The 13,843-nt window shown below is 45.6% G+C and overlaps 1 protein-coding gene across 1 annotated transcript in view; it reads right to left on the minus strand.

The window, feature by feature from the left end:
* The window catches only part of LOC137361460 (NACHT, LRR and PYD domains-containing protein 3-like), a 71,393-nt gene extending 58,177 nt beyond the window's left edge, over positions 1-13,216 (minus strand). Inside the window, 2 exon segments of the mRNA XM_068026322.1 lie at positions 4,758-4,853; positions 13,099-13,216. Coding sequence (XP_067882423.1) covers positions 4,758-4,853; positions 13,099-13,162 — 160 coding nt within the window. The 5' untranslated portion in view covers positions 13,163-13,216.
* Positions 13,217-13,843: the final 627 nt, after the last annotated feature.

Genomic DNA, 13,843 nt, shown 5'->3' on the forward strand with positions numbered 1-13,843 from the left:
ATGGAAGTATCCAGTCAGTCCCACTCCCCCTGTTCGATCTCCGTAGCTCTGCAAGTTCATTTCCATCAACTGGCCATCCAATTTCCTTTAGAGATCATTGATTGTCTCTGCTTCCACCACCCTCGTGGGCAGTGAGTTCCAGGTCATCATCACCCAATGTGTACTAAAGGATCTTCCTCATCTTCCCCCTGCATCTCTTGCCCAAAACCTTCAATCTGTGTCCCCTAGTCTAATTACCATCTGTTAATGGAACACCTTTTCCTGGTCTAACTTATCCAAGCCAGTCATAATCTTATACACTTTTATCAAATTTCCCCTCAATCTCCTTTGCTGCAGGAAAAACAAGCCCAGAGTTTCCAACTTAACCTTGTAACTACAATCCCCCATCGCTGGAACCATTCTGGTAAATCTCCTCTGCATCCTCACAAAGACCCTCACATCCTTCCTAAAGTGTGGTGACCAGAACGGGACGCAATACTTTAATTGAGGTCCAACCAGAGCTTTATATAGATGTGGCATGTCTTCCCTGCTTTTGTACTCAATGCCTCTATTTATGAAGCCTGAAATCCCATAAGCTTTGCTAACCACTCTCTCAATATGCTGTGCCACCTTTAAAGATCGATGCACATGCACCCCCAGGTGCCTCTACTGCAGCACACTCTTTAGAACTGCACCATTAAGTCTATATTGCCTCACCCTATCCCTTCTGCCAAAATACATCACCTCACATTTGTCAGTATTCAATTCCATCAGCCACTTGTCTGCCCGTTCTGCTAGCCTGTGTTCTGTTGCAGGCAGTTCGTATCATCCTCACTGTCACTCCTCCAAGTGTGGTATTGTTAGCAAATTTTGAAATTCAACTCTATTCTAAGATCCAAGTTACTTATTTATAGAAATAAAATGCAGTGGTCCTAGCACTGACCCTTGGGGAATACCGCTGTCTACCATCCTCCAGTCCAAAAAACAACCATTTACTGCGACTTTACTGTTTTTGACTCTGTTTCAAATTATGTTGTAGAGTTATAAGCAGATATTCCTTTAAGGCACGAAACCCCACAAAAAGTGATCCAACCGTGGCTAACAAGAGGAGTTAAGTTATTATTAAACCAAATTAATTGCCTAAAAGAGCAATAAACCAGAGGAGTGCAGAATTAAGCAAAGGAAGACTAAGATATTGACAATGAAAGAGAATATAAGTGTAGATTAGCAACAGACATAAAACAGATTGTAATAGTGTCTATCGGTATGTTATTGAGTCATACAGCACAGAAACAGGCCCTTTGGCCCATTGTGTCTGTGCCGGCCATTCAATGGGATCATTCTAATCCCATTTTCCAGCATTTGGCCCATAGCCTTGTATGCTATGGCGTTTCACGTGCTCATCTAAATACTTCTTAAATGTTGTGAGGGTTCCTGCCTCCGCCGCCTCTTCAGGCAGTGCGTTCCAGATTCCAACCACCCTCTGGGTGAATTTTCTTTTCCTCAAATCACCTCTAAACCTCCTGCCCCTTACCTTAAATCTATTACCCCTGGTTCTTGACCACTAACACCCCCACCGCTAAGGGAAAAAGTATCTACCTATCTAAACTATCAATGCCCCTCATAATCTTGTACAACTCAATCAGGTCCCCCCTCAGTCGTCTCTGCTCCAAGGAAAGCAACCCCATCCTTTTCAGTCTCTTTTCATAGCTGAAATGCTCCAGCCCAGGCAACATCCTGGTGAATCTCCTCTGCACCCTCTCCAGTGCAATAACATCCTTCCTATAGTGTGGTGACCAGAACTGTACACAGTACTCCACCTGTGGCCTAACTAGCATTTTATTCAACTGCAACATAACCTCCCTGCTCTTATATTCTATGCCTTGGCTAATAAAGGCAGGTATCCCATATACCTTCCTAACCACCTTATCTACCTGTGCTGCTGTCTTCAGTGATCTATGGACAAGTACACCAAGATCCCTCTGACCTTCTGTACTTCCAAGGCTCCTACCATCCATTGTATATTCCCTTTCCTTGTTAGTCCTCCCAAAATGCATTACCTCACACTTCTCAGGATTAAATTTCATTTGTCACTGCTCCGCCCATCTTACCAACCCATCTGTATCTCCCTGTAATTTAAGGATTTCCTCTGCACCAATGACAACATCACCAATTTTCGTGTCATCTGCGAACTTACTGATCATACCTCCTCTGTTCACGTCTAAATCATTAATGTGCACGACAAACAGAAAGGGTCCCAGCACCAATCTTTGTGGTGCACAACTGGTCACAGGCTTCCAATCGCAAAACAGCCCTCGACTATTACCCTCTGCCTCCTGCCGCTAAGATATTTTTGGATACAATTTGCCAAATTGCCCTGGATCTCATGGGCTCTTACCTTCTTAACCAATCTCCCATGCGGGACCTTATAAAAGCCTAACTGAAGTCCAAGTATACCGCATCAACTGCTTTACCCTCATCTACACATCTAGTCACTGACTCGAAAGATTCAGTCAAGTTAGTTAGACACGATCTCCCCCTGACAAAGCCATGCTGACTATCCCTGATTAATCCCTGGCTCTCCAAGTGGAGATTAATCCTGTCCCTCAGAATTTGTTCCAATATTTTTCCAACCACTGAACTACTGTGGGCAATTTTGGTCTCTTTATCTAAGGAAGAACATAGTTGCCCTGGAGAGAGTGCAACACAGAGTCATTAGACTTGTTCCTGGGATGAAGGGATTGTCCTATGAGGAGAGATTGAGTAGGCCTATATTCCCTGGAGTTTAGAAGAATGAGAGGTGATCACATTGAAACATATAAAATTCATAACAGGTTTGACAGGTTAGAAGCTGAGAACATGTTTCCCCTGAGTGGGAAATCGAGAACATGGGGTCAGTCTCAGAATAATGGGTCAGCCATTTAGGACTGAGATGAGAAATTTATTCATTCAAAGGGTTGTGAATCTTTGAAATTATCTGCCTCGGAGAGCTATAGACACTTTGTTACTGAGAATATTCAAGACAGAAATTGATACATTTTGGGTACCATGGGAATTAAGGAATATGGGTTAGTGTGGGAAGATGGAGTTGAGGTCGAAGATCAGCCATGATGTTATTGAATGGTGGAGCAGGCTTAAAGGACCAAATTTCCTATTCCACCTCCTGTTTCTTCTGTTCTTGATATTGGTTCCAACCATGACCATTATCTGCTTTCCCTGGCTTCCCAGAGAAGGTCCCACCCGTCACAGGATGTTCTTCCCTCTGACACCAGGGAGGTAACTGACCATTCTGGACCTGCTCAGGGCTGTAGAAGAGTCTGTCTATTGCCCTGACTGTAAAATCTCCCATCACAATCACTCCCCTATCCCTGTGCCCCAACTACCTCTCACACGGCCCCACTCGGGGTGGCCTCCTGATCACACACTGTTGCTCAGGAAGACCCTTCTCTGAGTTACTGGGCTTGATTTAAGTCCCTTTCGGGGCTGGGATTGGACGTGGATGGGTGGGTGCTAAAATACCTCCTCCGTCTGGCACACTGGTTCCTCAGCTCCATCCTGGCTTCAGGTCATTTTCGTGGAGACGGGATGGGCGGAGGGAGGGGGCAGCAGGGCTACCCCAACACATGTAACAGTTAACCAACAAGTTCACGAAGAGCCTATTGCAGCGAAAACACATGTAACAGTTAACCGACAAGTAGAGCCTATTGCAGTGAATTAAAGGAGGTCAATTGGGATTTTCCATTTGGCCTTCAGATCATTGCAGGCAGTGGGAGCCAGTTTAACTGCCTGGAGGCAGCCTCCCAGCGGCAGACCAGGAGGGCCAGTGCTCCAGGAAAGTCTAGAGGCCCACCCTGCCTGCTTGGGTGAAGGAGCACAGTGGCGCAGTGGTTAGCACCGCAGCCTCACAGCTCCAGCGACCCGGGTACTGCCTGTGTGGAGTTTGCAAGTTCTCCCTGTGTCTGCATGGGTTTTCTCTGGGTGCTCCGGTTTCCTCTCACAAGCCAAAAGACTTGCAGGTTGGTGGGTAAATTGGCCATTATAAATTGCTCCTAGTATAGGTCGGTGGTAGGGAAATATAGGGACAGGTGGGGATGTGGTAGGAATATGGGATTTGTGTAGGATTAGTATAAATGGGTGGTTGATGGTCGGCACAGACTCGGTGGGCCAAAGGGCCTGTTTCAGTGCTGTATCACTAAACTAAAGTAGAGGGGTTCCCCCACTAACAATGGTGGTTTGGCTGCAAGATCCATTTGTATTTTCATTTCAGTTTTAAAAACTTGAGGATACAGAGGGTTCCTCCAATTTGAAGCATCATCACCCTCTATTGCAGCCTGCTACTCCTTTCAAGCTGGACGGCCTCTGACAGACCCTCCAGCTTCGACAGTCTGTCTGCTGTCATTAATTGGACTGTGAGCCTGCCTTCTCTTGCCATTAACTGTCTGGCATAAACTAGGGCTTGTGACTCCTTCCCCTGTGGGCAGGTGCGGGACCCAGAAACAATCCCAACCACTGTTTCCTTTGTTCCCCAGATGGAAAATCCTGCCTATTTCTCTCTCTCCCTTACAGTCCCAATAGCAGGTATCTTCATATGTTTGTATCTACTGGACAGTTCCAGTGCTCAGGGGCTCTGTCCACCTGTCAATATGATGCCCCTCTAGATGATCACTCACTCAGTCCCTGTCCTGTTCTTTCTTCCTGTGTGAGCTGCAGCTTCCTGCTCAGGACCTGGACACCTTTATCAGGACAGAAATTATATTTGAAGTATTTTGTGAACCTACCTGTGTCCATTCTCATTCTTTTTGAAGATGTTGGATCTTCTCCCCTATTTGAACCTTCAGCCATGGTGGTGACAGGCGTTCCCAGATTCTGATATTCTGTAATAGGAAGGTTGCACAGAAATATGAAAATGAGAGGTGGAACGTTGCCTTGTTAAACATGATAGCAGTCCCTCCTCCCCCATTAGTACAATAGCTGTTAGCTCCGGGATCGAGCATTTCACAAGCGTTATGATCCACCCACCACATCAGGTATGACACAGACAGCTGCCCAGTGAATCAGAGAATTATTTATGGCACAGAAGGAGGTCATTCAGCCCATCGAATTCATGCCAGTTCTCCATGGAACGATCCAGTCACTCCCCCACTCCATCCCGATAGCCCTCAAAGTCTATTTACCACAAGTGGCCATTCAATTTCCTCTTGAAATCATTGATTATCTCTGCTTCCACCTCCCTCGTGAGTAGCGAGTTCCAGTCATTACCACCCACTGTGTAAAAACATTCTTCTTCATATTCCCCCACTTCTCTTGCCCAAAACATTCAATCTGCGTCCGCCAGTCCTTGTACCATCAGTTAATGGGAACAAATGTTCCTTGTCTAACTTATCTAAGCCTATCATAACCTTGGACACTTCTACTAAATCTCCCATCAATCTCCATTGTTCTAACAAGAACAAACCCAGCCCCTCCAACACAACCTAGTAACTAAAATCCCTCATCCCTGGAACCATTCTGGTAAATCTCCTCTGCACCCACACAAGAACCCTCACCTCAGCTAACTCAGCCCACATCCCATGAAAGAAGAAAAAATGGTAACACAAGGTATAAGTGAGTTTGTATCCTTATTTAGGTATCCATGTGAGGGCATTGAACTTCTTCCTACACTGCAGTAGTGGGCTGTATTTCTGTTTGTGCCAGCCATCAAGCACCTATCTACTCTAATCCCATTTTCCAGCACTTGACCCGTAGCATTGTAGGCGGTGGCATTTCAAGTGCTCGTCGAAATACTTCTTAAATGTTCTGAGGGTTCCTGCCTCTAACACCCCTGCAGGCAGTGCGTTCCAGAGTTAAATCACCCTTTGGATGAAAAATGTTTTCCTCAAATACCCTCTAAACCTCCTGTCCCTTACCTTAAATCTATGCCCCCTGGTTATTGACCCCTCTGCTAAGGGAAAATGTTTCTTCCTATCTAACCTATCAATGCCCCTCATAATCTTGTACACCTCAATCACGTCCCCCCTCAGCCTTCTATGCTCTAAGGAAAACAACCCAAGCCTTTTCAGCATCTCTTCATAGCTGAAATGCTCCAGCCCAGGCAACATCCTGGTGAATCTCCTTTGTACCCTCTCCAGTGCAATCACATCCTTAATATAGTGTGGTGCCCAGAACTGTACACAGTATTCCAGCTGTGGCCTAACTAGCGTTTTATACAGCTCCATCATAACCTCCCTGCTCGTATATTCTATGCCTCAGCTAATAAAGGCAAGTATCCCAGATGCCTTCATAACCACCTGATCTACCTGTGCTGCTGCCTTCAGTGATCTATGTACAAGTACACCAAGGTCCCTCTGACACTCTCTACTCCCTAGCGTCCTACCATCCATTGTATATTCCCTTGCCTTGTTAGTCCTCCCAAAATTCATCACCACACACATCTCAGGATTAAATTCCATTTGCCACTGCTCTGCCCATTTTACCAGCCCATCTATATCATCCTGTAATCTAAGGCTTTCCTCCTCACTATTTAAGACAACACCAATTTTCATGTCATCTGTGAACTTACTGATCATACCTCCTATATTCATGTCTAAATCATCAATGTAGACTACTACAGGAAGGGTCCCAGCACCAATCCCCGGGGTACACCACTGGTCACAGGCTTCCAATCCCAAAAACAACCCTCGAACATCACCCTCTGCCTCCTGCCACTAAGCCAATTTTGGATCTAATTTGCCAAATTGCCCTGGATCCCATGGGCTCTTACCTTCTTAACCACTCTCCCATGCAGGACCTTATCAAAAGCCTTACCGAAGTCCACATAGACTACATCAACCGCTTTACCCTCATCGATACACCTAGTCACCTCCGGCCTGTAATTACCTGGTTTATCCTTGCTACCCTTCCTAATAATGGTACCACATTTGCTGTCCCCCAGTCCTCTGGCACCTCTCCTGTGGCCAGAGAGGATTTGAAAATTTATGTCAGAGCCCCTGCAATCTCCCCCCTTGCCTCACATAATAGACTGGGATACATCTCATCTGGGCCTGAGGATTTATCCACTTTTCAGCCCGCTAAAACTGCTAATACCTCCTCCCTTTCAATGCTAATTTGTTCAAGTATATCACAATCCCCCTCCCTGATCTCAACACCTAAATTCTCCTTCTCCATGGTGAACACAGCTGAAAAGTAATCATGTAAAACCTCACCTACGTCCTCCGGCTCCACACACTCATTGCCACTTTGGTCCCTAGTAGGCCCTACTCTTTCCCTAGTTATCCTCTTGCCATTAAAATCCCTTGGTAGTTTCCTTTATCTTGCCTGCCATTATTTTTTCATGCTCCCTCTTCGCTCTCCAAATTCCTTTCTTAAGTACCCGCCCACCCCCCCCCCCCCCCCACCCCCCCAACCTTACACTTTCTATACTCCTCTCGGGCCTCCGCTGTTTTCAGCACTCTGAATCTGCCATTAGTCTCCTATTTTGTCTTTAGCCATTCCTCTATATCCCTTGACATCCAAGGTTCCCTGGACTTGTTGGTCCTACACTTCACCTTTACTGGAACATGTTGGCCCTGAACTCTCATTATTTCCTTTTTGAATGACTCTCATTGGTCTGATGTAGACTTTCCTACAAGTACTGAAATGGGGGAAGACCGATTTCAATCTCATTTCAGTACCTTTATTTCTGGTCCATCTTTGTCCTTTTCCATAACTACCTTAAATCTTACCGTCACTATCCCAGAAATATTCCCCCACTGACACTTCTACCACTTGTTCGACTTCATTCCCTAAGATTAGATCCAGTTCCGCCCCTTCTCTTGCAGGACTTTCTATGTCTTTCTTACTTTTTTGTCTTTCTCAACTCAACAACATCAACCCTCTCCAGAGCTACAATAGATTTTTTTTGATTAATACTGCAAGCACCTCCCTGCTTCTTAATGTTCCCGAATACCTTGTAGTCATGAATATGAAGTTCCCAATTGGCTCCTTCTTGGAATATCTCTGCAACTGCCATTGTATTATTCTCCCATGTGGCGACGTGCACCTACAGCTCACTGACCTTATTTACCATGACACATGAATTTAGGTATTTGAACTCCAAACACATCTTAGACTGCTTCACATTCGGCTGCTGGCCAAACCCTCGTATTATTGCACTATTATTTAATCTGATGCTATTTGCCTCTCCAGTCCTCTGTGCATCTAGTTTCCCCTCACAACACTTCATTCTGGTGTACACCCCACTGCCTAATTAACTTAAACCCTCCCCCAAAGTACCAGTGAACTATCGAGTGAGGACACTGATCCCAGCTCTGTTCAGGTGTAACCTCTCCATTTTCTACAGGTCTATCCTGCCCCAGACCTTATCCTGCACTGTTCCTCCAGACACACATTAATCTGCAGTACTGTGGTCAGTTCTGGGCACCACATCTTATGAAGGATACATTGGCTTTGGAGGGAGTGCAGCACATATTTAATACAGCGATACCTGAACTTCAAGGGTTACATTTCAAGGAGAGATTCCAGAGGTTCGGATTGCATTTACTGGTATTCATTGGTGATGTGAGTGAAGTTTCCAACATATTATGGGAACAGTTAGGGTAAATAGAAAGAAGCCATTTCTGTTGGTTGGAGAATTTAGGATTAGGGGATAGAGTCTACAAATTAGAGAATGAGGTGTGTAGTAACACTTCTACATCTGAAGGGTGGTAGAAACTTCGAACTCTCTGCTGCTAAAACCAATTGATGCTGGGCCAAATGCTGAATTCACACCTCAAATTAATACATTTTTGTTCTCTAATCTCATTTAAAGGGATATCGGACAAAGGCAGCTCTATGGAGTGAGGTGAACGATCAGCTGAAACCCACATCCCAAGAAAGATTTTTTTAAAATATCCGGGTTACACTGATCACACCGGGTCCATCCTCCTCAGGTTACACACTGTCTGATCACACTGGGTCCATCCTCCCTGGGTTACACACTGTCTCATCTCACTGGGTCCATCCTCCCTGGGTTACACACTGTCTCATCTCACTGGGTCCATCCTCCCCGGGTTACACACTTTCTGATCACACTGGGTCCATCCTTCCCAGGTTATACACTGTCTGATCACACTGGGTCCATCCTCCCCGGGTTACACACTGTCTGATCTCACTGGGTCCATCCTCCCTGGGATACACACTGTCTGATCTCACTGGGTCCATCCTCCCCGGGTTATTCACTCTCTGATCCGACTGGGTCCATCCTCCCCGGGTTATACACTGTCTGATCACACTGGGTCCATCCTGCCCAGGTAACACACTGTCTGATCTCACTGGGTCCATCCTACCCGGGTTACTCACTGTCTGGTCTCACTGGGTCCATCCTACCCGGGTTACTCACTGTCTGATCTCACTGGGTCCATCCTCCCCGGGTTACACACTGTCTGATCTCACTGGGTCCACCCTACCCAGGTTACACACTGTCTGATCTCATTGGGTCGATCCTCCCTGGGTTACACACTGTCTGATCTCACTGGGTCCATCCTACCCGGGTTACTCACTGTCTGATCTCACTGGGTCCATCCTCCCCAGGTTGCACACTGTCTGATCTCACTGGTTCCATCCTCCCCGGGTTACTCACTGTCTGATCTCACTGGTTCCATCCTCCCAGGGTTACTCACTGTCTGATCTCATTGGGTCCATCCTCCCTGGGTTACACACTGTCTGATCTCACTGGGTCCATCCTCCCCGGGTTACACACTGTCTTATCTCACTGGGTCCATCTTCCCCGCTTTACACACTGTCTGTTATCACTGGGTCCATCCCCCCCGGGTTACACACGGTCTCATCACACTGGGTCCATCCTCCCCGGGTTATTCACTGTCTGATCTCACTGGGTCTATCCTACCCAGATTACACATTGTCTGATCTCATTGGGTCGATCCTCCCTGGGTTACACACTGTCTGATCTCACTGGGTCCATCCTACCCGGGTTACTCACTGTCTGATCTCACTGGGTCCATCCTCCCCAGGTTGCACACTGTCTGATCTCACTGGTTCCATCCTCCCCGGGTTACTCACTGTCTGATCTCACTGGTTCCATCCTCCCAGGGTTACTCACTGTCTGATCTCATTGGGTCCATCCTCCCTGGGTTACACACTGTCTGATCTCACTGGGTCCATCCTCCCCGGGTTACACACTGTCTTATCTCACTGGGTCCATCTTCCCCGCTTTACACACTGTCTGTTATCACTGGGTCCATCCCCCCCGGGTTACACACGGTCTCATCACACTGGGTCCATCCTCCCCGGGTTATTCACTGTCTGATCTCACTGGGTCCATCCTACCCAGATTACACATTGTCTGATCTCACTGGGTCCATCCTACCCAGATTACACAATGTCTGATCTCACTGGGTCCATCCTGCCCAGGTAACACACTGTCTGATCTCACTGGGTCCATCCTACCCGGGTTACTCACTGTCTGGTCTCACTGGGTCCATCCTACCCGGGTTACTCACTGTCTGATCTCACTGGGTCCATCCTCCCCGGGTTACACACTGTCTGATCTCACTGGGTCCACCCTACCCAGGTTACACACTGTCTGATCTCATTGGGTCGATCCTCCCTGGGTTACACACTGTCTGATCTCACTGGGTCCATCCTACCCGGGTTACTCACTGTCTGATCTCACTGGGTCCATCCTCCCCAGGTTGCACACTGTCTGATCTCACTGGTTCCATCCTCCCCGGGTTACTCACTGTCTGATCTCACTGGTTCCATCCTCCCAGGGTTACTCACTGTCTGATCTCATTGGGTCCATCCTCCCTGGGTTACACACTGTCTGATCTCACTGGGTCCATCCTCCCCGGGTTACACACTGTCTTATCTCACTGGGTCCATCTTCCCCGCTTTACACACTGTCTGTTATCACTGGGTCCATCCCCCCCGGGTTACACACGGTCTCATCACACTGGGTCCATCCTCCCCGCGTTATTCACTGTCTGATCTCACTGGGTCCATCCTACCCAGATTACACATTGTCTGATCTCACTGGGTCCATCCTCCCCGGGTTCCACCCTGTCTGATTTCACTGGGTCCATCCTCCCCGGGTTACTCACTGTCTGATCTCACTGGGTCCATCAACCACTTTACACAGTTGGCTCTACTGAAAACCAGACATCTGTAATCTCCGTACTTGAAAAGGAGAATTTACTGTTCATATTCAGTTTCCATTAAATTTTCCTGATTTTCTGAAGATCTCAAGCTTGCAGAAGTAATGAAAGAGGAAACTGATATTGAAGAGGTCTGGGAGATCCAACCGTTTGCAGCTGGGAGGAGTTTGAGACTTTTAATAACAAAGATTTTGCCATCATAGAGGAATGCGTTATGTCTAAGTGTGGTGTGAGGTTTTCAATATTTTAATAAGCAAATAAAATACCATGCTTTGTAATCTCGGGTATCAGCTATGTACACAGTGCTAGTTAGTTAATGGGAATTTCTTTTAGTTTAGTTGTTATACTAAAAGTCTTAGAACGTGAAATTCCATTGTGTAATTCTTTAAATTGGTCTGGGTGCTTAAATGTCATATTTTTAATGTCAATGGTCTTACTGAGGTCGTAACAGTAACTTTTTAAACACTGAGATGATGAGAGTGTTGATATGTGGAATATCGTAACGGGTTTTGCAATCTCAGGAAACACCAATAATATATAAGTACACATTGACAATTGTATACAATCATATTACCCCAACTACATGTGTGTCACACTGTGTATCTCCCCTCACCCGTGTGTTCAATTAAAACTATCAGTCAGCGTGTTTTTCTTTAACCACTGTGGAAAGGTAAAAGTGACTCAGTCAGATCAGTAATTTCTTCAAACTATAGCTGAAGTTATCTGCCGGCAACAATTTAGAATCATATCTGAGACCTTGTAAAATTCAGTTACCTACTGTTTCATTCACTAACACTGGGATAATAAACACACAACAACAAATTACATTTTCACAGCACTTTAAACATCGGAAACCATCCCAAAGCACTTCACAGAACCCAGATCAGACAAAAGATGGGCGCTGAATAAAGGGTGTCGAACGAGGGGTGGACAAAAGATTGGTGAATTCACTCATTTTTAAGGAGTGTCCAAATCGAGGAGAGGGAGGTGTAGAGGTTTAGGTGGGAATTGCAGAGCAGAGATCCGGGTCAGCAGAAGGTGTGACCACCATAGTTGGGGAGAAGAGAGGGTGAAATATACAAGACACCAGACTAAGAGGAATAGAGCGTTCTCAGAGGGTGTCTTGTTGGGCTGGAGGAGGAAGGAGATCATGAATGGAGTTAACCAGAAAGATGAAAATCTATTCTGTAATGATCAGTACAAAAGCAAAATAGTGCAGATGCTGGAAATCTGAAATAAAAACAGAAAATGCTGGAAATGCTCAGCAGGTCAGGGAGCATTTCTGAAGAGAAAATCAGAGTTAACTTTTCAGCTCTGTGACCCCTTTGTTTTTGTCTCCACAGATGCTGCCTGACCTGCTGAGTATTCCCAGCAGTTTCTGTTTTTGTATATAAAGATTATTGATGGGACCTCCTACCAGTTAGTAATTCAGGCAGTTAATTATTTTAAGCTTAATCATCAGGATCCTCCTATCTGTGTGAAAGACGGTTTTCAGCCCTGAACCACTTGGCATCTAAAACATTCCTGAAGTTTGTTTCTCTCTGGAGTCTGTTTCTATTCAGTCAGTTTGACAAATGATCTCATTAACATGAACTTATTTCAGTAAAAACACAAGTCCCTGCTCCATTCTCAGCTCATTCACATCCATTCCTAACTGTCTGAAACTGACAAACTGACATTGCTGTGTTAAACAATGATTCATTGTAATAATGAATCAGGAACAAGTTCTCTCTCGGAAGTTACTCCTATTCTGTGACTGGATTGCGTTCATTCCAGCCTCAAGTAACCATAGGCTGATTTTCCAGGTGGTTGGCAGAGAGGGATAATTTGCCAGTGCAAATGTGTTAATAGTTTACTGAGCTGAACTTTGTGTCTGGTCTGAACTTCTGATCCCGCCTTTGATCAGTTAAATTAAAATGTACCGGCAAATGAACAGTTCAGTAAGTCAAAAAGATAAAAGAAAATGTACCAGGTTTAACACAGCAAGGAAGGACAAGGTTCCCAACGCTGTCTGTCTGAACTGTGAATGCCATCAGTCGGAAGGAGGCGCCTCTGGACCAGAATGTGTTGAATCCCCAGAGTTCTTTTTTTTCCTGCCTTCTGATTCACAATCACTCTTCAAATGTACCTGTGGGTAGACTACTGGAGCCCAGTAGGGTTTAACCCTGATATCCCTGGTTTAAAATGTACTACTTCAGTCACTGTGTGAGCCCACAGCTGCAGAAAAGCTGCATCCCTGGCAGCCAGGCAATGCAACAGGCTTTAGAGAGGAAGAAACAAGAGAGAAATGAAAGAGTAAATACACAAATGAGACTTTGCTGCTACATGAACCTCACCTTGATGAAGCAGGAAGTTTTTATCTCTTTATTTACATGTGGATGTTGAAAGCTCTGTCCTAGTTATACTGAAATAACCAATCAGGCAGAAGTTCCTTGTTTGATTTTAACAAATTACAAACTGTGAATTTGATCTGATCCTTATTCTGTGAGATTCCGAGCTCCGGCCTCTGTGTGAAAATGCTTCCTGCCCTCAGGATGGATTTCAACTCAACTATTCCTCATTTGCTTCAGAACAGGGAAAGGCCTTTCTAGTGAAACTGAATCCAACCAGTTTGACAACTTGTGGCTAATTCAGCTGTGAACAACCTCAGTTATAATTTATTTTATCTCTTCTTCTTCCAGGGAAATGCAATGAAACAGACAAATGGTGAGAAA

The sequence above is a fragment of the Heterodontus francisci genome, unplaced genomic scaffold (genome assembly GCF_036365525.1).
Source record: "Heterodontus francisci isolate sHetFra1 unplaced genomic scaffold, sHetFra1.hap1 HAP1_SCAFFOLD_106, whole genome shotgun sequence".
Taxonomy (NCBI): domain Eukaryota; kingdom Metazoa; phylum Chordata; class Chondrichthyes; order Heterodontiformes; family Heterodontidae; genus Heterodontus; species Heterodontus francisci.